General features: G+C 55.8%; 5 protein-coding genes across 5 annotated transcripts; 2 read left to right on the top strand and 3 right to left on the bottom strand.

The window, feature by feature from the left end:
* Positions 1-649: 649 nt before the first annotated feature.
* Positions 650-6,371, bottom strand: LY79DRAFT_103684 (endosomal peripheral membrane protein). The gene is made up of 6 exons (XM_060550647.1): positions 6,131-6,371; positions 6,008-6,074; positions 5,564-5,944; positions 5,418-5,506; positions 2,867-5,368; positions 650-2,809 (listed from the first exon to the last, which is right to left on the bottom strand). Exons 1-6 carry the CDS (start codon positions 6,206-6,208, stop codon positions 701-703), a joined length of 5,226 nt encoding a protein of 1,741 aa, XP_060407430.1. The 5' UTR covers positions 6,209-6,371; the 3' UTR covers positions 650-700.
* Positions 6,372-6,794: 423 nt separating this feature from the next.
* On the top strand, positions 6,795-7,969 carry LY79DRAFT_103597 (ubiquitin-conjugating enzyme). Its single transcript, XM_060550646.1, has 4 exons — positions 6,795-6,961; positions 7,039-7,118; positions 7,196-7,401; positions 7,482-7,969. Exons 1-4 carry the CDS (start codon positions 6,889-6,891, stop codon positions 7,543-7,545), a joined length of 423 nt encoding a protein of 140 aa, XP_060407429.1. The 5' UTR covers positions 6,795-6,888; the 3' UTR covers positions 7,546-7,969.
* Positions 7,970-8,393: 424 nt separating this feature from the next.
* On the top strand, positions 8,394-9,627 carry LY79DRAFT_674859 (SPFH domain/Band 7 family protein; the record flags this gene model as incomplete). The annotated part of the gene is made up of 2 exons (XM_060564373.1): positions 8,394-8,800; positions 8,871-9,627. The coding sequence occupies 2 exons, from the start codon at positions 8,394-8,396 to the stop codon at positions 9,625-9,627; spliced, it is 1,164 nt and encodes a 387-aa protein (XP_060407428.1).
* Positions 9,628-10,450: 823 nt separating this feature from the next.
* LY79DRAFT_529166 (uncharacterized protein) lies at positions 10,451-12,976 on the bottom strand (the record flags this gene model as incomplete). Its single annotated transcript, XM_060556091.1, has 1 exon — positions 10,451-12,976. The coding sequence occupies one exon, from the start codon at positions 12,974-12,976 to the stop codon at positions 10,451-10,453; it is 2,526 nt and encodes an 841-aa protein (XP_060407427.1).
* Positions 12,977-21,929: 8,953 nt separating this feature from the next.
* LY79DRAFT_619359 (beta-lactamase) lies at positions 21,930-24,175 on the bottom strand. The gene is made up of 3 exons (XM_060562040.1): positions 23,377-24,175; positions 23,267-23,320; positions 21,930-23,212 (listed from the first exon to the last, which is right to left on the bottom strand). The coding sequence occupies exons 1-3, from the start codon at positions 23,912-23,914 to the stop codon at positions 22,125-22,127; spliced, it is 1,680 nt and encodes a 559-aa protein (XP_060407426.1). The 5' UTR covers positions 23,915-24,175; the 3' UTR covers positions 21,930-22,124.
* Between the last annotated feature and the right edge of the window lie 1,128 nt (positions 24,176-25,303).

The following is a 25,303-nucleotide window of genomic DNA, read 5'->3' as shown; positions in this document are numbered from 1 at the left end:
TTTTTTTTTTTCTTTTCCTTTCCCAAAAGGTGAGTGGGAGCGAAAGCAGGGGGGGGAGGGGTGGAAGGTGGGGAGAGAGGGAGGGAAGTTGGGGAAAGGGGGGACGAGACGGCGGCGGGGGTTACATTCCACAGGCATTGTGGAGAAGCTGGAGAAGGAGGGGGGCATGAGATGGGATGGGATGTGCTGGTGCTGTTTTTCCTGCGCCGTTCGTTTTCTCCAGTGCGTCCCGTATTGATTGCGAGGTGTCAGTCCGTCCGTCCGTCCGTCCGACCGGTACGGTACGGTACGATGGCTCGTGGGCAGTGGGGACGGCGCAGGACGACTTTTCTTCCTCTTTTCTTCTTCTTTTTTTTTTCTTTCTTTTCCGTTCACCTTTTTCCCTTTTGGACGGTACAATATCGTGCTGGGCTTTCATCGCGCTTTTGCCTTCGGCCCGGGCCTGTCTTGGAGAGAGCCTCGCTCGACATCCGCCTACTTGCGAAGGGGGAAAGGGGGGGATGATGGCCCTCGCGCCCGTGACCGTGAGTGATGTGGTGCTACCAGTACACAGCGAAATAAACAGCTTCATTGAACATCCCCGAACCATGATAATCTAAACACTTGCTGGCTGGCTACCTGTCTATTTAATCATCTAGATAATGTTACACGGGAGGCGATAACCTTCTCCCCCTTCTGCATGCATAGCACATACCGCGCTTCAGATCCCCAACTCGCCACCAACAACCTCGAGAGCCTCGTTGCACAGCGCCAACACGGCCGCGTCGCCCGAACTGCCCGCCACTTGCACAGCGCTCACGAGCAACGGGTACAGCCGCAGCAAGTGCTTCCGCCCCTCGCTGTCGACATTGGGCGTGTCCGGGATGGCGTCCGGCTCGGATGTCAGGTCAACAAGCTGCCGCAGCACGCAAAGGAGCTCCTTGCGCTGTGAAAGCGGCTGCGGCATGCGGCCCCTTAAAGGCTGGTCTGCGATGTAGGCGCGTATCGTCAGCGCCGCCCGGAGGATGAGGAACGGCGCGGCCGAGCGCGCGATCCGTACGTGCAGGGCCTGCGGGGCCTCGGAGAGCTGGGACGCCGCCGACGACCGCGCCGGCGGAAACGCGGGCGTCGGCGGCTGCACGACGATGCGCAGGCTCGCGGCGTCGTAGCTCGATACCAGGGAGAAGAGCTCGTCGACGCAGACGTACGACATGCGCTCGCGCAGCGTCGGGACCGGGTCGAGGGTGCGCCCCGTGCGCTTCTTGTAGAGGCTCGCGAGGCCGTTTCCGTCCGAGTTGCCGTTGGGACCGAAGATTAGGGAGGACTCGACCGGCGACGGCGCGTGGATGATGGACGTGCGGAACAGGCTCTCGGCGTACCACTTGCGCGTCTTGTCCGGGATCGCCTCGGCGCCGAGCGCGGGGATGATGAGCTCGCGGAGCTTGTGGAAGGACATTATGTCAAACGACTCGTCGTCCGAAAGGTCGGCCGACGTCGGTGCGGCTTTGGTGTCTGCGCTGACGATGCCGTTGGCGATCTCGACAACCATCTGCCATATGCCTTGCAGGGTTGAGCGCGGGACCTGCAGAGCGCGCATCTGCGGGAGCGTCGCCTCCAGGACCGCGAGGATGGTGTTCGTGGCAAGCCGCCAGGGCTGGGCTGACTTGGTCACGATGGGGAACCTGTATTTGAGGACCAGTGGTTTGGAGAGCGCCGAGAGCGCCGCGGAGAAGGCCTCGCTGGCGTATATGTCTGCATCGCTCGCGTTGAGGAGGATGAGCGTCTGCAGAATGGACATGCTCGCCTTGGACATTGCCACGTACGTCCTTCGCTGCGTCGAGCTCTGGGCTTCGAGCGCCTCATCGCTGAATGCGAGCCGGACGAACTCTGCCACCTGCGAGATCATGGCAGAAGGCACCCCAGCGAGGTCTGTCTGCACCATCTTGATGGCCTCGAGCACTTGGTTTTGAAGTGGCGTGACGTACTCAATATCGTTGACGTAGGCTCCCACGGTGGCCTGCTGCAGGGCCTCACGGAAGAGGGTCAGCATCTGGCGGACCCTGTCGACGGTCAGGTCCTTTTGAACGAGCTGGTACACGTCGTGGAACGCGGCGACATAGGCAATGAGGCAGTTCTGGTTGTCCGTCTTCTTTCCGTCACCCTCGTCCAGGGAGACCGGCGTTCCTCGTGACCAGAACTCCCATGCGGTGTTAACAGTGCTGGTGTCAAAAACGGGCCTGCCGGGCTCGTGGTCGAGCTTGGTGACCTTGCCCAGAGCCTTGTAGGCGGCCGTGTTGATGTCCAGGACCTTGAAGTTGAGCAGAGTCGCAAAGTGGCCCAAGAGTTCTTGCCACAGCGCGTTGAAAGAGGAATGGGCGGAGAGCGGCTCCATGTAGCTGGCCAAAAGCTCCGAGATGCCATTCAAAACAACGACTGCAGTCTCGTGCCACTCTTTGCGTTTGTGGTGCGTCGAGCCATCGCCGACAGCGGCTTCAAGTTCTTCTTCAATCGACGACAAAAGCTTGAACACGACAGACTTGACGCAGGTGGCCCAGGCTTCTGGGCTCAGTTTATCACCATAGGCATCAAATATCCTCAGTAGGGTCTGGATTGCGCTGTTGCGGAGCTCTAGCCGCCCATCTGCAGTTACGGTGGTAAGTCTCAGTAGCAAAAGCATCCAGAGAGCGGCGTCGGACGCATTGTGTTCCGAGTCCGCGGCCAGGGCTGCCAGGTCAGTTATACTCGAGCCCTGCATCAAGTCGGCGGTGATGGGAAGGGTCTCGGTCTTGCCAGAGAGAAAGTCTGACAGAACCCAGAAGAACGTGACAGTCTGCCAAAGTCAGGTCTGTACCAAGAGATTGGGGGGGGGGATGGGCAAAGAACATACTGTGAGCGCAATGTTGAGGTCGTCATCTTGCGAGCAGAATTTGTAAAGGGTATCAACGAGTATGAGAAAGCAGGAATTCGGCAAAGACGCTAAGAAGTCGGAGCATATAAGTTGAAGAGAATTGAAGGAAGACCGGACAAGCTTCGCCGACCGGGTCATGAGGACGGCTGTCTGGGAGCCCCGATGCTCTCCCGTCGCGAACTTTCTGTTGATAAAAATGGAGCCGATGATCTCGAAAGCGATCTCCCACCCGCTGACGAGCGTCTCGCCGCAGTTCTCGAGAAGACTCTTTAGTCCTTCGAGAATTACCTTGTGGATGTCAACGTCTGTGCCGTGGCTGGCGACTGTGACCTCCCTGTCCTCTCGTTGTAGTGGCAAAAGAGCATCGCGGAGGGCTTCTAACAACAGCAACTGCACGCTCCCGCACTGCTTGCGCTCCATCGTCGCAGCGACATTGGCAGATTCCAGTGCTAGTCTCACTATAATCTCTGCAGCACGGAGCCTCACAGAAGCGTTCATTGAAGACGAGCTGAGGACGTGGATGAGCTCAGACGTCAGCGCTGTCCACCCAGAAACGTCAGGCGGGTACGTCAAGAGACGGTCGATGTTGATCGTGGCGATATCTCCCAGCTTGGCTAGGGCGAAATGGTCTTCTTGGTTCGGTCCTGCGGCCGCTGCGGTCGAGATGCTGAGCACTCGGCGGTGCTGGCCAGTGTGGGGTGGCTTAATGCTACCAGAACCGGGTGATTGCGGCTGGCTAACAGTCTCCGTCTTGGGCTTATCTTCGTCTGTCCTTTCCAGGAGATTGCATACCGCAGTCACCACTTCCCCGAATGCATCATTGGGGAAGTCTATTGTGCTTTCGATGAGACGGGACGCCGCGGTCTCGACGGCCCGGACTTCGCTGCCAAAGTTGGATAGAAGGGCATTCGCTTCGCCCTCGGCATGGTGGTCTGTCCCTTTCGTTGCAAGAGGTGTCCTCCCAGGAGCCTTACTCGTGGAGAAGAGAACAAAGTCGGCTTGCTGCAGAGTCTCGAGAATGATGCGCCATGAGGGACCGAGAGTTGGACCAAGAGCAATTCCGAGATTGAGAAGCGCCCTCAAACATAGAAGGTTACGAGTGTTGAGTGCCATCTGACTTCCTTCGAGTCCCTGTTGTCTTCCCCTGTCGACGGCGGGCGACGATTGGCTCACGAGGCTGTCGACGCTTAGTATCCCTCGCGCGTTACTCAGAATACTGTTTGGTGCTTCTGTGGTCGGCGTAGGCGTCGTCGGCCGGGCGGTTCCGGCATTTAGGCACGCCGTGAATACGTTCGGCGGTACTGCCGCCTTGCCCAGTGTTGTCAAGAATGCGTCTCTAGGCGTGGCCAACTGGAGTAGCCCGGCAACATGGGCGAACTTTTGGAACGCTCTTACAAGGCTGTGGTAATACTCCGAATCCATTGCAGCGTACAAAAAAGTCGAACATGTGGCCAGCACGGCCGGCCAGCATTCCTCAATGATGGCTGCGCATATCTTGACTTCGTTGTGAAGGGGATGGTCTTCCAAAGCGAGAGGATTGAGAGGCACTGGGTTCTTCTTGAACGAAGCCGCTCGTTCCATTGCAATTCGTGACCCATCCGCGCCATCCTGCGGGGGCGCCGAAGAATCGCGCTCTGGCTCCTGCTTACCGTTCTTCTTGCGGCTGCGGCTATCTCCTGGCACCGTGAGCGGAAGGATAAACTTGGCAAGGCCCTCGGAAAGTGATGAGATGCAGGACAAGGTCAAGCTGTAGATGTAGGTCTCGGGAATCGACGGTGCCTCGGTCTTGTCGAGTTGGTCAATACAAGGAACCCTTACGCTACTCCATTGCGTACTGATACCGATATTGGAACCATCCGCATCGACGGTGCCACTGATGATGCCCGTGACGCCGCTAGCCTCGAGCATGGCTTGGTCAGTGGATGATGCGATGCTGGCGTATGGATTCGCCACCGGAACAGTGGACTGATGACCGAGCCCAATGACGGCCGGCTTCTCCGTACTGAGCCGCACAAATGTCGCCGTCAAGTGCTTGAGGACGTCCTTCTCGCCTTCTTTTGCATCGTAGTTGACGAATATCCGTCGAATGAGAGCGTGCTCCGAAAAGATGCCCCGAAACACTTCCAAGCATAGAGCTCGCTTCCATATCGCCGTTTCCTGGTCTAGTAGGTTGGTGAGGATGTCGAGGGCATCGCCACTTTCTGATGGAAGAATGTTGATGTGGCGTCTCAATAGCGTGTATAAAATCCGGACCAGCCTGACCGTTGTCGCGAAGTTTGGCTTCCCTTTGAGCGCACTAATAATGAAGGGCATGACCCGTATCTGCAGGATATGCGCTTGCTCTTTGTGGGCAGAAAACACAGCCGCATGGTTTGTCAGAACGGATTCTATCAGCTCGAGCCCAAACGTTTGCGGAAGTCCAGAGAACCTCAAATACTCGGGACGCTGGTTTTCTGTCATGAGGCACAGGTCATTGAATATCTTTTGGCTATTAGTCTGGTGAACTCCACCATCGGAATCGGATACCTACCCTGTATGCATCCAGCGCTGCTGCGCGCAGCTCAACTGTGCCGTCGCCGGCTGGCGCCTCGCCAGCGGGAGCCCCCGGGGGCGTAGTTTCTGCCTCTTTGTCAGTGACACACTCGAGCCTCTTCTAGGTCTGGGGTGGATCCATACTGTCTTCAGTGACAACCTTGTCAAACACGGATACTACAAGCTGCTGCAGGGTTGCGGCCGAGGTGTTGTTGACGATGGCATTCTTGCTCGTCTGCAGGATAAAGCAAATGTTCAGCGCAGTGATCAGGAGGTCGCCTTTCAGATCGGTGGCGTAGTTCTGCAGCAACGAAGGTAAAGCCTGAAGGATCTTGAGTTGGACATCCAGACCTGCCGAGGTTGCCTCCCTGAGAGCTTCGAGAACCTGATTCAGCTTCCCTCTAGGGAGGGCGCGGGCAACAATAAGTCTCTGGAGGCAGACAATGGCGATGCCGGTGAACTTTGCATTCTTAGTCCCGCAAGCAACGATGAAGGGATTGACAAAGTTGGGTCTCTGGGCCAGCTCTGGGGCGGAAGTCAGACACGGACGAGTGCTTCATCATGAAAGGTGGGCACGAGGGATGATACCGTTGGCAGCTTGAGCTTCATTAGCCCCTCTCAGTCCCTTGAGCTCTTCGAGAGACTTCTCGGCCGCCTATATGGAGAAGTTTCAGCATGCCGGTGGTAGGGTTGAGGAGAGAGGCAGCATACCTGTCTGAGGTCATTGTGTTTCCGCTTGCTTTCTTGGATGAGATTCGTTAGCTCCGTAGCTAGGAGCTGGGTCGTCATTCTGTCACAAGTGGCCTCTCGGGCAGTCCATCGTCGAGCTGGGATGCTTCAAGTTACAGGGGATGGGCACAAGAAATCGCACGTGTTGTGGAATGGCAGTGGGTGCGAATCGCGAACTGTCGGGGAAATAGGAATGCTGTGGGTGTTGATAGAACATGAACAGAGCAAGGGAGCTGCCGACTGGACAACTTCACCGCGCAGCTCATCCACAGCACCCGATCGAGGTGAGCTGTCCACCTTGCATGATGACTAAGGCAACACCGCTGGAAGTACCCACACCGCTTTCCCCGAACGGTGCAACGCAACAGTGTTCACCGCCTGGAAGATGCCCCGCGTTGACTTGCGCACCTAGTTACACAAGTACCTGCCTGTAGGTACCTACCTAGGCACCTATCTAGGTACCTCGCAGGTAAGGTATCAAGCCTCTCTCCAGCGCCTCCAGGCACAGGGCTGCTGCTGTATTACACTGGTGGAACCCCGCTGTACTTGTAAACCGATCGCTGCTTGCCCGCTTGCGGCTGGCTACCTTACTCATTGGACGTTAGGTAAGAACCCTCCGGCCAGTCCCTCCCACTTCGCAGCCCCTCCATCTTGGACATCCACAACCTCACGTTACCTCACCCCCCTACCGCAACCAACCTCAACTCTCTCCTTGATATCTACAAACGACGCGAGAAATCATGGGCGCAAAGGTTCCGCGCAACTTTAGACTCCTCGAGGAGCTCGAGAAGGGCGAAAAGGGTCTTGGAGCAGGTACGTGAAGCCCCCCGCGCCTGACGCAAGCAAACCCAAGTCGCCCAGCGCATCCTGGCTAACGATCCCAATTGTAGAGGCTTGCTCCTACGGCCTGAACGATGCCGAGGACCTCTTGATGTCGGACTGGAACGGCACCATTCTGGGCCCCCCTCACGTTAGTACTCCGGCCTACCATTGAACCTCTGGCTCTATCTCTTGCGCGAATAGTCACTGACAGACTCCATGGTGCAGAGTGTCCACGAGAACCGAATCTACTCCCTCAAGATGCACTGCGGACCTAACTACCCCGATGAGCCCCCCACGATACAATTTGTCAGCCAGGTCAACCTGCCCTGCGTTAACTCTCGCAACGGCGTTGTCGACCACAAGCAGCTTCCGTGCTTAGCCAACTGGAAGAGGGAGAACACCATGGAGACCATCTTGATTGAGCTCAGAAGGTGCGTCGGTACATGCGCCTGGCTACGCGCTGTGTCGCCCGACAAGACCGATTAGGCGAAGCTGACTGTTTGATTCTTAGATACATGGCGGCCCCGGCGAACAAGAAGATCCCCCAGCCTCCCGAGGGCTCGACGTACCAGTAACCTATTTTCATGATTCCCCAATATGCTCGGAAAAGAAAGGACATAGGGAGAACAGCCCGGCATGATTCTTGGTGCAAGTAGTATGGCTCAATGATTACGACTTTTCCTGCAAACCATGATTGTTTCTCTTGATCCATGCTGTCGGATCGTGCACGAAAACAAGCATCTTGTCCGAAACTTACTGAAATGGACAGCAAAACATCAGGGCGACGGCACAGCCCGTGGGAAGGAGTCTATAAAGGGCGTGATGATAGATCTCGACACCTTAGGGTTAGGGATTCAACTTCTTTCTTTCTACATGCGGACGGACTCTCCGATAATCTCGACATTGCACTTTTACGGGTCAAATTTCGCAGCCGCCATTCATTGATGAAGTATTTTCTGTCTTAATCGACCGATAGGACCGGGAATCATGCTACTGTGAGGTGACGTGCATACAGCACCTGGGCTCATGAACTGAGATCTAATTCTACCCATTTGAGCCCAACTTTGAGTGTGTTGTAAAGATAGCAGGCACGCGCCATATCAATGTTCGAACAAACATGTTCTAGAGCCTTCGGTCGTATGGGTGAGCTGTCAATGCAAGGCGGCGCAGGTTAGCAACTAGACACCTATGTAACTATCCAGGATCTTGGAACACGGAGCGGGAGCCAGACCTGGTGGGCCTCGGTCGTTGCCGTCGGCTAAATATCGGCAGGCAGCTGCCGCCTCCGTCATCCCAGGCTTTTTTTCTCTCCATTGAACGACCCACGCATCCTTACTACCTTATTACGCGAGAGCTGTTCCCTGGGAGCTAATAACTCAGACTGATCCACGCACTTCCAACGCATGCCAATGCAGCAGCAAACATGGCTTCGGCGGTAACCAAGGCCGTCCTCTTCCCGCCTCTGCGACGAGCTCTCGTCCAGTCGCGCGGTTTCCAGACCAGCACCAAGAGCCTACTGCCCTCGGCTTTCGGCGTTGGCTCCAGCATTCCTCCGTCCTACTTCCAGAAGCCGTCGCTCCCCGCCAACACCATCATCCGCTTCGTTCCGCAGCAGACAGCATGGATTGTCGAGCGCATGGGCAAGTTCAATCGCATTCTTGAACCCGGTCTGGCCATCCTGGTCCCCTTCATCGACCGCATCTCCTACGTCAAGTCGCTCAAGGAAAACGCCCTCGAGATCCCCAGTCAGAGCGCCATCACGGCCGACAACGTCACCCTTGAGCTTGACGGTGTCCTGTATACCAGAGTTTTCGATGCCTACAAGGCCAGGTATGTTGACGCGGCCGGAAATTGTAGCCTCGTCGCCCATGAAACGGCAGACTGACTGACTTGTTGTTAGCTACGGAGTCGAAGATGCCGAATACGCCATCTCGCAGCTGGCGCAAACCACGATGCGATCCGAGATCGGCCAGCTGACCCTCGACCACGTCCTCAAGGAGCGCGCAGCTCTCAACACCAACATCACCGCCGCCATCAACGAGGCCGCTCAAGCCTGGGGTGTCACCTGCCTACGTTACGAGATCCGGGATATCCACGCGCCTGCCGGCGTCGTCGAGGCCATGCACCGCCAGGTCACCGCCGAGCGCTCCAAGCGAGCCGAGATTCTCGACTCCGAGGGTCAGCGGCAGTCGGCCATCAACATCGCCGAGGGTAAGAAGCAGAGCGTCATCCTCGCTTCCGAGGCCATGCGTTCCGAGCAGATCAACCGAGCGTCCGGTGAGGCCGAGGCCATTCTCATGAAGGCCAAGGCCACAGCGGCTGGAATCGACGCCATCGCCAAGAGCATCGCCAACGGCGAGGAGGCGGCACAGGGCGCCGTCAGCTTGTCCGTCGCCGAGAAGTACGTCGACGCATTTGCCAAGCTGGCCAAGGAGAGCACAGCGGTCGTTGTCCCCGGAAATGTTGGCGACATTGGAGGCATGATTGCGACAGGCCTGAGCGTCTACGGCAAGGTGGGCGAGGCGCAGGCCAGGACAATGGCAAAGCAGATTGCCAAGGGCTCGGAAGGGGAGCCCACTGACGATGCGCCCAAGGAGCCCAAGGAGCTGAAGGAGTCAGTGCTTGAGAGCTTCGACGAGGCTGCGGGCAACAAGTAATCAAGGAAGACGAAGTTGAGGCGTTGATGGACGCTACGCGTAGAAGGATCAGGATGTGACAATATGTACTAGTATTACCCACTCGACACAAAAAGACGGGGCGACAAATGCCCATCACAGGCTTGAATTGACATTGTCCAAACACGCCTGTCCTCGGGAGAGCCACTTGTTCCTTCACCACCGCAGACCAGGCAGAGTGCCTCGGTGGACGCGCAGTAACATGGGTCAATGAATTCTATTGACAATTGAGTTGAGGCAAGGGGTGAAAGGAGGGAGGCAGCTGCATCCTGTGGCAGGAGCATCATCCGTTGATAAAATCAACCAACTCCGTTGATGCCTCCTCTTTCACTTTGTCCTCCTGTACTGAAGAACCACTTCCTCATGGCTCATCGATTGCTTATCTCATCGTATGCTCCCGCCGTCTCTGGGAAGCATTATGCTTCCGCCCAAGCCTGTAGCGTAATACTATTACAGAATGTCACTTGAAAGAAATGACTGGGCGTTATACCAGCAAACCCCCCGTGTATTGCGGGCTTGCGAAGTAGGGGGGGGGAGAGGAAAACAAACCGGAAAGATAAAAAGGAGGAAGGGAAAAAAAAATAAAAAAAATCAATGATCCAGCCTTCCCGCTTCATCCCGTCCCGAGAACAATTAAACACGCCGCCGCCATCGCCGTAACCCAAGAGACTCCCCGCCTCTTATATTCGTGTGGGCCGTTTGTACAAGATCTGTTTATTGACAAAGAAAATCGGTCATGTGCATTGGGGTATCATGAAGCGATAGAGATTGTTTGGATCGTCCCCCCTTCCCTCGGGTGGGCCTTTCAGCCGTCGTGTCCCCAGGAAGCGGCCTCGACCCCGGAGTTGCCGACCGCGCTCAGCCTAACGGCCCTCCTCGTCGACAGCCGCCTGGTGGTGAAGCCCGGGGCGTCTTCGGGCGAGACTGGCGAGTCCGGCCTCGGGACGCCGCCGAACCGGACGGCATCGCCGTCGACCCCCGCCGTCGCCCGGACTCGCTCCTTGACCGGGGCGTGGTCGCCTCTCGGTCGCAACGGGGACGGCTCGTGCCCATTCCGCTCCCCCATCCTCAACATCCGCCCGCGGTCCTTGCTGGCTGCGCCGTGTCGGGCGTCGCGGCCCCGGAAGAACGACGCGTCGCCGAACGGCTCGTCTTCAGTCTCGCTGCCGTTGTCTAAGTCCATGTAGTCGCTCAGGTCCGGGCTGGGCTCGGCAAAGTCCATCGAGCTGACGTGGCCCACCGGCCGGTCCAGGTAGAGCAAGACCCGCTCGCGCTTGGCCTCGGCCGGCATTGCTTCCTGGACCGGCACCATCTTCCTCGCGCCGGTGGCCCGGGACAACGTCTTTGACGATGATCGCGGGCCAGGCTCAATATGACGGGAGCTGCTACGGTGATGGCTGTTGTCCGGGGCCGTCGACTCCGGACGGCTGCTGGAAGAGCGCGACCCGGCCCTGATGGTGCTAGCGGAGTTGGCCGACGTCTGGTGGCGGAGCGTCTGGGGCGGCTCGGGCCAGTTGATCTCGGTGATGGTCGTCTGCGAAGAATTCCGTTGGTGGAGGTGCGGAGACGCGCTCCTCACCTCTTCGTCGTACTCGGCCAGGATCGTCTCGCGCATCCGGGCCCGCTTCATCCGGAGGGCGGCGAGCAGCATCTCCTCCTGCCGCGTGACGGCCATGAACCGGGCGTCTGCCGCGCTGGGGCTGTCCACGGGGGGCTGCTCTGAGGCGATGGAGGCCTTGGCCGACGTCGGGCTCATCGGCGGGGTCGGTTGGTCGACGGAGCGAGCGGACGTCGACTTTGTAGAAAGCACGCGCCGCGGCTGCTCCACGCGGACGGGCTGTGTGTGGAACTCGGTCGGGGGAGGAACCGAGCTGGCGCGGGTCTCGTGAACGCCGTAGGCCGGATGCATCGGACGGTCCCCTGTAGAGTTGGTCGTGGACAAGTTGGCCGAGTTCCGCGACAGCCGGCCCGATGCAGCCGGGGGCCTGTACGTCGTGGCCGGCAAAGAGCTCATCCGAGGAGGGTAGACGACGGGGGGCTGGCCCGAGGGCGGCTTGCTCGGGATGGCCAAGTACTCACCGGGCTGGGAGAAGCTGGCGTGCTTCGTCGACCTCCTCGAGCCGTGCCCCACGGATGATGCATTCCGGGAATGCGCCGACCTCACCGACGACGAGGGGTTCAGGCTGCCGGCGTCGCTGCTCCGGGACCCCCCGGTAAATTTAGAGACCGAGTCCGTGAAAGCGTCGTCCTCCGAGTCCGACGACAGCGACAGCACGCTCTTCTCCGCCAGATCGGACTCATTGATGCTGTGGCTCGTCCGCTTGGACGCCCTGGAAGTCTTGGTGTAACGACTCGAGACGCTCGACGCGCAGTCCCGGTCGGCCTGCATCGGTTGCTGCCCCGTGGGTTTGGGCGGCTCTGGCAATACGCCGTGATGGATTTGGTACACAGAAGATGTCCCCTCATGCCGGATTGGCGGCCTTGGAGCGTTCCTTCTTTGATCCGGTATTTGTCCGGCCTTGTCCAGGAACGGGTCCGACGCCGCCAAAGGGCCGTCGTGACCGAGGACGTGGTCGAATGACATCTGCTCGTAGTGCTCGTACAAGTTGGGGAGCGTGCCAATATCATTAGCGCCCCTGCGACTGCTCGACCCCGTCCTCGGGCGGCCAGTCATAGATTTTATGCTGTCGAGCGTGCTTCTCCTCACCAGTTTCCGCTCGGCCCTCGGCGGGATCGTCGGCGGCATCTTCGACTCGTCACTCTCTCGTTTAGATTCGTTCTTGCTTCGGAGGCTATGATGCTTATGTAGGGACAACAAGGGAGCCAGGTCCAAGCGGCTAGGCCGCTTCGTCACCTTCGGGTCCGACGACACCACATGGTTCGATTCCTTTCCTTTCATGTCGAGGACGGCGTTCGCTTTCTGGGGTAGCCCTTTGGCCATGGCGGAGGACGAGGTTTGTTGGGATATTGAAAGCGGCATCTTGGATTTGTCATACCATGAGGTGATGGTCGAATTCGAGCCCCGTCGGGTCAGGCTCGAGGTCTCGGTGAACTCCCGGTAGTCAGCGGTGTTGAGTTGCGAAAACCGGTTGGCCAGGTACGCCGGCACGATCTCAGACTCCTGCTCCCATTGCGTGGTATTCCTGCGGCTTTTGCCGGCGCCGGCGCCGTCGTCGTGGCGCGGGCCCGGGCTCCTCTCGCTCGTGTTGTAAGTCGCCGTGCTCTCGGACACGTAGACACTGATGCCCGAGGTGGTGGACGCAGTGTCCCATTGTCGCGGCGCGTCGATGTTGATCTCGGCGATGCCCAGGATCTTTTGCGCCTTGGACATTGGCCCCGAGACGATCGGGCCAAAGGTCTCTTTCTGTTTCCGTCCCGGGACGGGGAAGGTGAATTTGGACGTGCGGCCCATATCGACGAGCGGACGATGTCAAACGACGGGCACTACTATGGTCGGTCAGCTAAGCCATTCGAGAGGCTCGCCCTCTGGAGTGCGGCGCATAGAAGACGAAATCAAATGAAATTATATAAAATCGCTCTTCATCCTCCCGGAAGGGTAGCCCGGCGATCATGGAGCGGCAGAGCTCGTATTGGTGTGGGAGGGAGAGGAGGGGACTACCTTGTCCAAGCAGGTTGACAACCCGCGTTATCGATGCATACGATTTCGGGGGAGGGGGAGGGGAGCAACCAGGCGACAAAACTCCATTCGTGGGTGATGCTTTTCAAAGTTTCCCGTTCGCAGATTTGGTTCTCGATGTACCGTACGGAGTCGTGCGCCGCGAAGCCTCCGTGTTGGTCGCACAGCAGATGGAAAAGAGCCCCAGTCTTCCCAACCGGCCCTCCCTCTGGCAGCAACACGCAGTAATGACGGGATAACGGCGCGGCATACGAAAAAGCACCAAAGGGGTGGTTTGGGACACGAGCCAAGACTCCTGTTTGCGTTTCCACTGGTATGATTTTCAGATCGGTCCGGTCCAGGCAGACTCTCTACCAGTCATCCGAATATGCTGGTCCTCCGCGCGTCGAACACGAGACTCGGAAGCGAGAGAAGGAAAAGGAAGAATCCGGTTCGGGGTGCGTCGGGACATGGGCGATGAGAGGGAACAACGATGATGATATGCGTGGCAGCACCAGCGGGACAAAAGTGGTTTTACTAGCCAGCTTGACGTGCGTGACAGCTTGCGATGGCCACCTGAACCTTACATTGCACGCCCTCTACTCTAAAGTCCTCCACCTCTGGCTCGACACATCCCCCCTCGTTAGCCGGGGCTACCTGACCTGCAGGTGATGAGGGTGGGAAGCCGTCAAGATTCTACATGGGTGGTGGCGGTCCACCGCACGCCATCCATGCAAGCCACACGAGACTGGTGGGAATGCCAGAGAGGGCCCTCCCCCAACTGGGTCCTCTGCCCCGGCGAACGCAATGGCTCTCGCTTTCTTCACTCTCCCTCTTTCTGTCTTCCTCCTTCGCCCTTCGGGGCTAAGGCAGGGGTTAACGACGGCCGGAAACAACCCCCTGAACTAAGAACTTTGATATTGGAAAAAGAAGAAAGCAAGAGTACTGCAGTACCTAGCCATAAAGGGTTGCACTCTTCTTTGTCCGTGTACGAACGGACCACATAGTACGGCACCATACCATAGGGGATGGGAGGTACACGCACCATGGTGCAACCAACAGAACGGACAAGAACAAAGAAAGGCCGAGAGACTGCATTGAAGGCGACAACACTTCCCGTATTCTTTCGTATCAAATTTGGCACCAGGAAAGCCAAGCAGGGTATGGTATGTCGAAACCCGTCCCGCCTCCTTGCCCCTATCTCTCAGCCGAAGATCACGAGAATCATTTCATGCTTCGGAACGGGATGAATGATCTATCATCTATCTCTACGGGTAATCGCTGAGGCCTACCCCTGAGAGGGGAGGGAGTGCGGAAGAGCCTCTCTCTTCTTGCTGCTACGGGCGAAGGCACTCGCCCACCGCCGCCTCTAATGGGAGATGATCGGCGGTGCCGTTCAACCCAAAAGGCCCTGGCCTCACAACCAAAGGGGTTGATAATCGCTGCATACCCTACGGGCGCTTTGGGCTTCTCTGGCACTTCCGATTTGCATAGTTCATCTCTACACTCGCGGGAGTGTGTGCGGGCCGGTCGTCAACGTAGCGGCAGTTGTTAACAATAGCCACCCACCCCACGGCTTACACAGCCTTGACAACGGACGATTTGTGCCCAGGCCAAGCCGGGTTGACCAGCAGTATATGACTTAGACAGCTTCGCTGCCGCGTCGCCTCGCAACCACGGGCTACAACTGTTAGGCCCGTGGCCCGCCTGGCAGCCAGCGTAGTGTCTCGCCCATCCGTTGTCTCAGAGTTCACCAGCGCGCGAAGGACTTGTCGGCCTATCTCGAACCCTGTATCTTCAGTAGTGAGCAGAGAGGGTCTTCTGAAACGGCCTGATCCGGGACCGTCAAGTTTTTGGGGCGGTCTGCTTACCGTTTGAGCACACCCACACACAAACACACACATACACACACACACAGAGAGAGAGAGAGAGAGAGAAATGTGGCTTATGTTAGCTGGAAAAGTCCAGGAGGCCGTGTGTACGCTGCAAACGGGTCTACCCCTGTTCTTCGCAGTCAACAGCTTCGTTGGCATTTTCTACGGCCGAGTACGAATACACAACCTCCCAGGCCATGGCTGTGTGATTGTTTGTTTCTTTCTTTCTTCATTAACCTCTTGATTCCCATGTCTACAAGCGCAACCGGCCTGGGCTCTCCAAATGTCCATGCTACTGTGTCTCGCTTCGTTCCCTCCTTTCCGCACCCAGCAAGCAAGCGAGACACTAGTGAGAGAGGAGAATCCACATGTAGTGGCTTAAAATGCCCCTGAACCTAGTCGCCCATGGTCCCGTCCGTACAAACCCTGGGAGGTCTCGGCGCAACGGGTCACGCCATTGGTTTGCACATGCATTCAGCGCCCACTTTGGAAGTTACCGCTCTTCTCTCCCTCTCTGCCTCCCCATGTTGACTCTTACAACCCTGGCATGGCAGCGACGTGGCTTAGCATGTGGTGTTGCTACAAATACTCTGTACATGGTGGGAGAGACATTACGGGACCCCTACCGCTAGCGTCTGCTCTCATAGGGCACTCTTCCTATAAGACTCGTTCACGTTAGATCCTGCAGGTGGAAAAGCAGACAAGGCCACCGCGACTCGGCGGCCAACAGCACTTGACTGGAGAACATTTTTGCGTTGTTCTCTGCAACAATCCATGACTCGTGAAGGATGGCCAATCGACACTTGACAACGAGAGGTATGGCCATGGTAGAATGGAGAGAGGGAAGGGGACAAGAGGAAACGGCACGCAGAGGGAGCCTTGACACTTTCTTCCTGTGGTGGCAAGCAACCGGTTTCGTCCACACTGAAGCGTTTTTTTATATGTATAGTCTATGTGGGCTGGCCCATATCGTCGGGTCTTTCGTGCGAACTACCGGTAGCCTCCTTCTGCAAATCTCTGTGGCCACTTGAGAAGAGCCGAGTTTTACTGGCTTTGGCGCTACCTTGGGCATTAGCTTATTGCTTGCCTTCAGACGGACACGGGCTCCGCGGCAAGGCGAAAGGGTATGTTCCTAGCCCTCAGACCCCTTCGACCCGACCAACGAGTGAATGCACATTGACCACGGACTCAACAAATGAAAAGCGCGACGATCAGCACCATCTATCTTTCGATATTGTATTGGGCTTCCCCGCAATAGGAGGACCACGGACGGTCGACGATGGTCGTGCAGTAAGGACCGAATCGGGTTGGCTTCCTTGTCAATAGTCGGGGCCGGTCGCCGTAGTACAAGTGAAGGATGACCACTTGGCTTTTCTCTTCTTTTTCTCGTTCCCTCTTCGCTCGCTCTAGTTCGGCTCAATAGAGTAAGATGATCGCGAGTCGGTGGGCGTGGATCACTCAACCCTGAATGAGCACCGACATATCATCTTAACCACCCTCGCTCTGGAATTCAGCAGCGCACGCAAACGGCGTAGCTATACGAAGACACAGTAGCCAACCCCCACTCCGCGGGCTATTACTCCATTCTCAATGATTTATTTGGACTACTTGGCGTCCGTGTGTGCATCCTTCCGGTGCTGGACAAGTCGACTCAGTCGAGGGTGATCCCAGCCTCACCCCCGAGTCAACAGTGCTGCTGCTTTTTGGCCCATATCTAACTGATTTCAGCAACAGCATCCATAAGAAGAAAGGCCAACTAGCAAAACGACACGGCCTAAGTAGCAGTGCTCCCAGGTCAAACAAAGAAACCTCTAGCAAACGCTAAATTATGCTAGGGAAACAAAAACTGTACGCTGCGTGCCGTATCTTTCCACACGTGTCACGCCAAGGCGCGTCATCGTACAGTAACGTAACTCTAGCTACAAAGCCGATCATATGCCGGTGAACACCGCGATTGAACTATTTCTCCCCAATCCGGATTGTCAATCAAGGGTTTCAATGGTCTGCGAGCCCCGTGAGACCTTACAGATGGGCCGCCGCCGCCGCCGCCGCCGCCCCCTAGTGCCTGACATCTCGCTTCAGTCGATTGCTCGTCGACGGCGAGATTAAGGATCAAAATAGGCCAAGGCTGTGGGCCAGGGATCAGTAGACCACATGATTGAAGATGAATGGGGGGTGGGGGCCGGTTGAGAGCAAACCCCTGGCGATGCCCCAGCCATCAAGGGCCCCCACCCACGAGTTTTCGTCCGTCCGCTTCAACTCTCGGTGAGAGGGAAGATGAAGCACTTTATCGTGACAATGACCGGAGGCTGGACGCAATGGAGGTTGGAGGACCGCGGCATTGGGTGTATATGAGACCAACCCGTCCGGTGATTCGGCGCCGGGTCTATCAACCATCGTGTCAAGTGCATCAACGTGCTGGCCGGGGCAACCCAGGATGCGACCCGGTCCCTAGAGGCGGCCCAAACAAGGGACGGATCGGCTGTCAGGTCAGGCTTGTCAGGCACAGCCGCTTGCCTGAACATGGCTCCATCATGTCTCTCCTTGTGAACGCACGGCCAAGGTAACAAGTGTCTCGCTCGGCACATAGTGCCTATATTGTATTGTGCAGATCCGTACGCTTGCTCCGCGGGGGGTGCCTACCTAGTAGTGCGGCATGTTGATCCGAACCACTGGCTAGCCGAGCAGTCCAGCTAGACATGAGAAAGAAAGAGAGTCAGCGAGAGAAGCGCAATCGTCACCGGGGAAGATCCCAGAGAGACGGCCGCTGACTGTTTTCCCTCACATGGTCTTTGTGGCGTCTTCTCCATCTATCACAAAAACAGCATGGCACTGACCATCTACTCGAACTAATAGAGAGTCACGACATGTATGTATAACTACTGGTATGGCCCGGCCACGAGCTGATGGAGACATCGTTTAGACAACGTGCCCCTCGGGGTAAACCGGCAAAAACAAAGCAGTAGAATACCAGAGATTGCTGGAGCATTGGCCGCGCGACTCTGGCCCTGGACTCCATTAACAAAGTGACCCTCCTCTTCCAGGCGCCGTATCCGTCCTCGAGGTGTAAAGTAGGCGATCAGATCCCTGCCCCGCTGCCGCTAATCAAGATCTGTCCATGGCTGTCGACGTCCAGCCCCATGGAATACTTACTCATTTCGTCACCCTGCCTGTCGTCCGCTCGCCAATATTGACGCAACAACATCCGTGCCGCCCCGAATCGGCAGCGGTAGTGGATGTCGCAATCTGTCTTGCATGGAGATGCTCCAGACGACAGTGAACAGCGATGGTCAACGGCCGGGTTCGAAGATCTGAAAATAGCTGGGCGGGGGAGGAGGGGAAGGATTTCAATCTCTTGTTCCTCGATTCTGTGGTTCCCTCGTGTCACTTTCTTTTCTAGGGAGCCAAGCCTAACGGACAATGACTACCCAAGTACGGATACGACGAAATCAAACCGCCTACCTCTCTTGCCACGGAGCTGACATCCTTTGGGCCATGGTTACCGGTTTCCCCCCTTTAGCGGACTCCTTTCCCGTAGTTCAACACTGATACTTCCTAGGAGCGCGGGTCTGCATATGCCTGTCGTTACAAAAAGCAAAGGGGACAGGCGTTAAGATAAACATCCGTTCCAAGACCTTGCCAGGCTGATTCATCGCCGGAGGTCCAGATCGCCCCCCTTCATACAAGTTGACAAGTCATTTGGTCGCATCTCACTCAAAATCTGGCTACGACCTCCTTCTCTGCCAAAAGTCGCATTCACACCATGTCATCGTACGCACACGGGCAAGACGGGTTTCCTAGAAGCACTGGTGTTACACCAGGCAAGCCTGCCTTTCACCTTCTCTAATCTCAACCGCCGGCGTCCGTCGGCCGATGTGTCGCGGCCCGTTGCTAATCATGCGCATCGAATCGGCTGTTTAATTCCCCTCAACTGGTGTGACATGCGTGCCATCGGCTACGGGTGCGGTCTCGAAGGATTCGGAGACCCATTGTGCCCATTGTGAAAGATTACACCAGACTCGATCGGGCATATCTCGCTTGACCGAACCCCTCTCCTCCCCCCTTCGATGGGACGTTTTCAAACCGTATACCGCTGGCATCTCGAAACAGCTAACGCAAGGCGCCTGCCTCTGCGCCGCACGCGGCGGCAGGTGAACTGCGCCAACGTTACATTGATGCGTCGAATGGCCGTTCCGTCAGCAAAAAGCTAGAATAACAATCCCCGTCGCGTTTGTATACTGGCCGCGCCGCCCCCGCTCGCGATTTCACACTTGCATGTTCGCGCCGTGGGAGATCTCGCCCGATGGCTGGTACCACGCCAAGCCCGCTTTCCGGCGACAGTCAGACTGCGGGACCGCCGGCTTGCATCTTGATCGCCCGCACCTCCCTGTCACGATGCGCAGACAGCCTAAGCAAGCGGCTTGTGCGTCTTCCGGTGAAAATCTGGAAATATCGACTCAAAGGGCCCCGCTCGCAGTGTTCCAGTTGGCGGGGTCAAGAATATCGCAAGGGAGAATCATCGCGGGGTATAATGCATGACGCGAGTGCAACCTCGAAAGTTGCTGGTGAGAGAATAGACGGCTCGGGGTGGGGCCCGGGTGACTCGCGTTCAGCTGCTTGCGGAACTACTACTTCTAGGATTTGGCATTTTCATGTCGGTCGTAGGGTTCTAACTCGACGGCGAGGCAGACACGTAGTTACTAGCTGATACGCGCACAGAACGAAGGGAGGACGGTAGTGATACTCTTCGAGGCCTCGTTCAGGATACCCAGCTCGGCACGCACAATCCTGTGCACTCCCTGGCTATCCCCTTTCATACATAGTATGCTGATTCGAGTGGATCTGATTCCGAATGTTTCCTGCTCGGGGACGAAAGCATGCCTTCCCTGGCCGGCGACTGAGTCGTGCCGATAGTCGGAGGAAATCGCGCATCAAGCGGGCCACGGGGCTTTCTCTTCTTGTCCTTATTCACCGGTTCTATTGCAGGCCGTTGATGACATATTAAGCATGAAAACAGAACATCCCTGAATCCATGATTAAGGTTTCCATGGGTGCCCCCGACATCAATGGCGACTGAGTCTGTGTTCTTCGTACCCTCTCACTTGTCATTCCCCGATACTGTTTTGCTGCCCGCCCGAATATGTTCGTTAACAGTAAATTCTTTCTTATTCTTCAATTCTTTCTTATTCTTCAAACCATTGAGGGCGGCGCTTCATTATGAAACTCGACGATTTGATAGCCAACGTTCAAGCCGGCCGGCTTTGGCATGTTTCCGATTCAGCTGGCTACGATAAGTGTGTTAAGCTGCTCGTCCAATCATGTTAAATGAATTCTCGTAAATCTTTTCACTTCTACCGATATATGATGAGACCGGGAAGACTGGGTTCCGCGGCTGATAGATAAGAGCGCGCGGCAAAGTTTAAGCTGTAGCTTATGATGCCCTGTCAGCAACAAATCAGATCTGCTCCCTTTCCGTCATCATCATTGTTATTGTTGACTTCATCGTCAATCTGAAGGCTAGTTTTCCTACAGCTTTTTGGACAAAGACCCGGTCTCGCCTGTCATTAAGGGGGGGGGGGGGGGGGGGGGCGGGAGGGGGTTATGTGGAAACCACTAAGCCATTACAATGTGCTAGGAATTGATTTGAAAAGACATCTACTCATGACACTATACGAAACGGTTATACGACTTCAGATAACGCAAACTAAAGGGCGAACGATGAGATCAACGCATCGACGGCCGAGTGCTATGGAGACATCTGCAAACAAGGGTCCGAAGTCAGAAAAGTTCCCCTGGCTTCGACCATGCATTCGATGAGACTTGAAAAGGTTACAAGAATGAGTACATAACCTTCTGTACAAAAAGAGGATGTAGAACAATAGTAATACTTGGTTTGTATTGGGGTGACTCGACCACTTGGGTTTCCAGCCTACGCTGCGATTTCCTACACCGAGGACGACTCCCAGATCGACATCCCCTAGCCCTAAGGTTCGCAGAGACCTTCACCATAGCGACTAAGAACCGTTTCAGGGTTTTATCTATCAGTTTTGAAGTGTCTGTTGTCAAACGATTCTGTTCTAATCAGCCAAGAAAACTTAACAGAAAGGACGATATAAGTTCGCCCTGATGAGTCGCGTGTTCATATCCTCTTATCAGGTAGCTGTCTACGCCTGGGAGAGAACACCAACTACTAGGTTGCGATCCAAAATGCTTGTCTTGGTGAACAATATTGTTTTGATACAAAAGATGAATCGACTTTTCCCAGACATTTCCTTTCCCAGAATTCACATCGCAGCCCCGTTGGATGCCCATTTGGAAACACCTTGGTTAAGCAGAACTTGGGTACTAAAGGACATCTTCAACCTAAGATCTCCTACAAGCCCCAATCATTATATACTCTACGGGTAAGCAGACGTCTGTTTCCCTCCTCGGCAATGCATAGGCAAGCATGTCCTAGTATGCGTCATACACCAAATGTAGCGGTATGTATTACATGGGCGTTACAACGAGAAGCAAAACCTTTGGGTGACTATTCTTGAAAGCCACGACTGTTAGGTTAATAGAGTCTCAGACAAGGTTTATGCACTTGAATCAAAGCCTTACGGCCTTATGCCATGTTTTCGGAGCTTCTTTCGCCAATCACTTTCACTTTAGCTTGCAACCTCACCAGCCAACGGCATTTCTGCTATACGACTTCCGCCGCCGATATTGTCACTGATGCCGTTGCAGGTCCCGTTATCCCAGCCACGTCTCAAATCTGGGGTGTGTGTTACAATATATAAGCTACTATTACTGCTCACGTAACTAATGGTATTGTTTTGTTATGTGACATGAGGTATGGTCGACTACCTGTGATAAACAACAAGGATGAAGGGGGCTAGATGACTTATGAGCAGCGTACCTATATCTGCACCAAGATACGTGTGCAAAGATTTTCTTCTATGAACATTTCCGCCCCAAGTAGCTAGACATAACATCCTGCCCGTCACTCAATCAGATCTCATAAACGTCATCTGCGTATAGGAGCTCGTGATATTGACCAGCCTCCCGTCCTCGATGGTGAAGATGTACTCGTCAACCGCCTCCTGGGCGTCGAGGCCCATCCACACCTGCGAGTTATCAAACAAGCCCCCGGCGCCGCCCTCGGAGCGGGACCGCGGGTTCAGCTTCGCGGGGTAGGTCACCAGGCGGAAGGCCGTGCTTAACGTTCCCCTGTTGCCGTACAGCGCTGAAAGGGACCGGGAGTTAGAGTACAAGCCGGTGGGGAACAGCCGCGCCGACGCCCCAGCGGTCCCGTCCTCGCCGTTGATAAAGGCCGACTCGACGACCAGGCCCGCGCCGTCCGCGTCGACGCTCAGGGTCACGTTGCTCCCCGCGGACGCCGCGACGAATGTGCCGGCCAGGTTCAGCCTGGCGTTGTCGGCGGCGGCGGCCTCGGCGGCGGGGATGAAGAGCTCGCCGACCGCGTCGCGGATCGGCCAGCGGGCGGGGGTGGCTGTGCTCCCGGCCACCAGGATGGAGTACCCGATGCCGTGGTCCGGGGAGAGGGCGAAGATGCACGTATAGTCGTAGTTGCCGCCCGCCTTGGTGTACAGGTCAGAGATGCGAGTACGGTTCGAGCCGGCCGAAGTCGGGATCGCGAGGCGGGCGATCTCCCAGGGCGCGCCGACCAGTTCCACCAAAGACCCCGTACCGCTAAGAGGCTTCATCCACCGCGAGGTGTTGGTGCTGGAGAGGAGTTCCGAGTCCAGGATAGACAGCCCAAATGCGCGGAGGTCGGCCGCGTTCGAGTAGATGCCGCCCGAGGACGCGGTGACGGGGAAGTCTATGCCAAAGGCAGTAAATTCCGTGTAAAGTGCGCGGTTGATCGCGTTCGTATCCGTGTTATTGGGCGCGGCCGCGGTCGTTCCGTTCAGACCGAGGGGCTCAAGGATGATGGACCGGAGGGCGTCTGCGTAGGTCTGTCCTGTGAGACGTGCAAGCACCTGTCCGAGAAGGGAGAATCCTCCATCGGAGTAGACGGCGTTGCGGTATGGAGAGATGACAGGCCGCTTTCGGCTCAAGTAGTTAAAGAGATCTGTGCCAGCGAGTCAGCCATGTAACTTAGCAGACACGAGGTCAATTTTCTCACCATGAGGGGACACGGCCTGAATCTCTTCCAAGGTCATGTCTGGTCTGGCAAGTCCTGGATCCCTTATTAGCATTGAATCTGTAAACCATTGACCGAAAATGGGAACTAACCATCTACTCCACCAGATCCGGCTTGGTGAGATGCCAGCGCTCCGACGGTGATGTCGTCCCAGCGGATACGGCCAAAGGAATTGTCAGATGAGTTGCCCAGAAGCTCCGGGATGTACTTCGTCACAGGGTGGTCCAGGACTTGAACGCCAGCCTTAACAAGGATCGCGTAGGTCGTGAAGAGCTTGCTCACACTGCCAATGCGCCCGATGGTGCCATCGTTGAGCTCGCCTGACGTCAGCCCGGCTTTTCCATCCTCGCCAACGTGGTAGTGGCTATATAGGGACTTGTTCGTTGCGGCAGTAAAGACGTCAACGGCGAAGACGAGGTCAGTCTTGCTGAGCTGGCCGCTCTCGAAGAGGGCTTCGATCACCCTGGGGAAGGACTCTGTAGCATTCCGGATATGCTCGGAATCTGTGGGATCAAAGTTGGAGAGGAATGATGGGCCGAGGAGAGGGACCTCTTCTGTCGGGACGTTGGCGGTAGCGGCCGTGGCAACGGCTACGGAAGCCAACAGGCTGAGAACGGAGGTGCGAAGCATTGGGGACGGAATATCTGGGTGCGTATCGAGCGTTGGGGGTATAATAGAGGAAACAGGCGATTGTGGTGAAGCAGTTCGGGATGAACTGGGGGTTGGACGCCGTCACTTAAGTATTGCTGGATGATCCATCGTCGGAACGTGATGCTTGGTAGCGGAACGTCATTATTTGACCTGCGCCCTGCTTTGCGTTACTCTTGTGTATTGTGCCTCTGAATTGATAGTGTAGGCTCATAGCTGCCGGGCGCCCGCTAAGCGGTTGAGTCTGACAAGGATGGTGAGCCTACCACCTAGAGGGAGATGACCTGGGGAATGTTCCTAAAAAGGAGATTGTAAGTCTTGAGTCTTGCCAGTGGCACTTAGCCACGTTGGGGCTTACTGCCAAGCCTGTCCATCCCGAATGGGGAAAATACAAGTCAACCGCTAAGGCCAATTTGGTATCTTCTGCTGCGGGCGAGCAACGCGTTTATCTTGCGAAGCCTCGGGTTGTGGTGAGTCCAGTCGGTCCTTAACAGCACTTAGAATGTTAATAGGAATAGCGTCCAGCATAATGATAACACGATGCTTACATTCCGAATTTTCTGGGGAACTGACATGTCACATTTGACGACATTAAGTAAATTGAAGAACCGCTCGACAGTTTCGGTGTCTCGGTGCCCTGTGAAGTAATGATGCCGAGGCCTTGTTTTATTGCCTTGTCATTTGTAGCCACTACATCGTCAGCTTCCCCGGTATCACTTGGGCGATAGTGGGCGGCTAGGATGCACCGATATACATAACTTCGGATGGCTTATCAAAATTAGATGGCAAAATCAGGCCATAGCTCAAGTCATCAAACTGCAATAAGGCTTGTAGGTCATTCTATTTGTTAATATCAAGCTGATTTGTATCTGTAAAGCAATGTTATAGGCCCGGCGCACAGGCTTACACTCTAGGTACGGATATATCTCATATATGTAGGCTTGGAGGCAACGGTGCGATGTTCCTCGAAGAGGAGCGTTGTTGCTCAGAATAAGGCGTATGAGGGGATCGTTCGGTAGCGGTAATTGGCGTAGAATAAGAGAAAGCCACAGCCTAGTAAGAGAGAAGTACCTTGCACCAAATATCCAGAAATACTTCCTACAAATAGTAGTTAAAGACTTGTCTAAAATTTGTCTCTTCCTAATCTCCCGTTCTGGTCGTGGTAATTCTAAGGAATGATCTATGCCAGACTATTACAAAAAAGATTGTTGTGGTAAAGCGAAATAGATGTTTATTCTTGGTTTGGAATAGGTGTGAGAACTTCGGAGACAGTGGAAGGAAGATTACAGGCTTGATAAGCAAAATATGTCAACAGAGATGGATCACACCTGAGGAACAAATGACATTTTAAGCCTTGTGAGGGGTCAGTAA

The sequence above is a fragment of the Colletotrichum navitas genome (assembly GCF_030913465.1).
Source record: "Colletotrichum navitas strain CBS 125086 chromosome Unknown LY79scaffold_152, whole genome shotgun sequence".
NCBI classification, from domain to species: Eukaryota; Fungi; Ascomycota; class Sordariomycetes; order Glomerellales; family Glomerellaceae; genus Colletotrichum; species Colletotrichum navitas.
The sequence above is the reverse complement of the archived record's forward strand: the minus strand, read 5'-3'. Positions and strand labels throughout refer to the sequence as shown.

What these genes read in the sequence shown, in the direction of transcription:
- LY79DRAFT_103684 (XM_060550647.1), bottom strand. Translation starts at nt 6,208, where the DNA reads ATGACGACCCAGCTCCTAGCTACGGAGCTAACGAATCTCATCCAAGAA. An exon ending in CAAGGTTGTCACTGAAGACA is followed by an intron (nt 5,507 to 5,563) that starts GTATGGATCCAC and finishes ACAAAGAGGCAG; the next exon opens with AAACTACGCCCCCGGGGGCT. An exon ending in ACCTCAACATTGCGCTCACA is followed by an intron (nt 2,810 to 2,866) that starts GTATGTTCTTTG and finishes TGACTTTGGCAG; the next exon opens with ACTGTCACGTTCTTCTGGGT.
- LY79DRAFT_103597 (XM_060550646.1), top strand. Translation starts at nt 6,889, where the DNA reads ATGGGCGCAAAGGTTCCGCGCAACTTTAGACTCCTCGAGGAGCTCGAG. An exon ending in CGAAAAGGGTCTTGGAGCAG is followed by an intron (nt 6,962 to 7,038) that starts GTACGTGAAGCC and finishes TCCCAATTGTAG; the next exon opens with AGGCTTGCTCCTACGGCCTG. An exon ending in ATCTTGATTGAGCTCAGAAG is followed by an intron (nt 7,402 to 7,481) that starts GTGCGTCGGTAC and finishes TTTGATTCTTAG; the next exon opens with ATACATGGCGGCCCCGGCGA.
- LY79DRAFT_619359 (XM_060562040.1), bottom strand. Translation starts at nt 23,914, where the DNA reads ATGCTTCGCACCTCCGTTCTCAGCCTGTTGGCTTCCGTAGCCGTTGCC. An exon ending in CGGATCTGGTGGAGTAGATG is followed by an intron (nt 23,321 to 23,376) that starts GTTAGTTCCCAT and finishes TAAGGGATCCAG; the next exon opens with GACTTGCCAGACCAGACATG. An exon ending in TCAGGCCGTGTCCCCTCATG is followed by an intron (nt 23,213 to 23,266) that starts GTGAGAAAATTG and finishes TCGCTGGCACAG; the next exon opens with ATCTCTTTAACTACTTGAGC.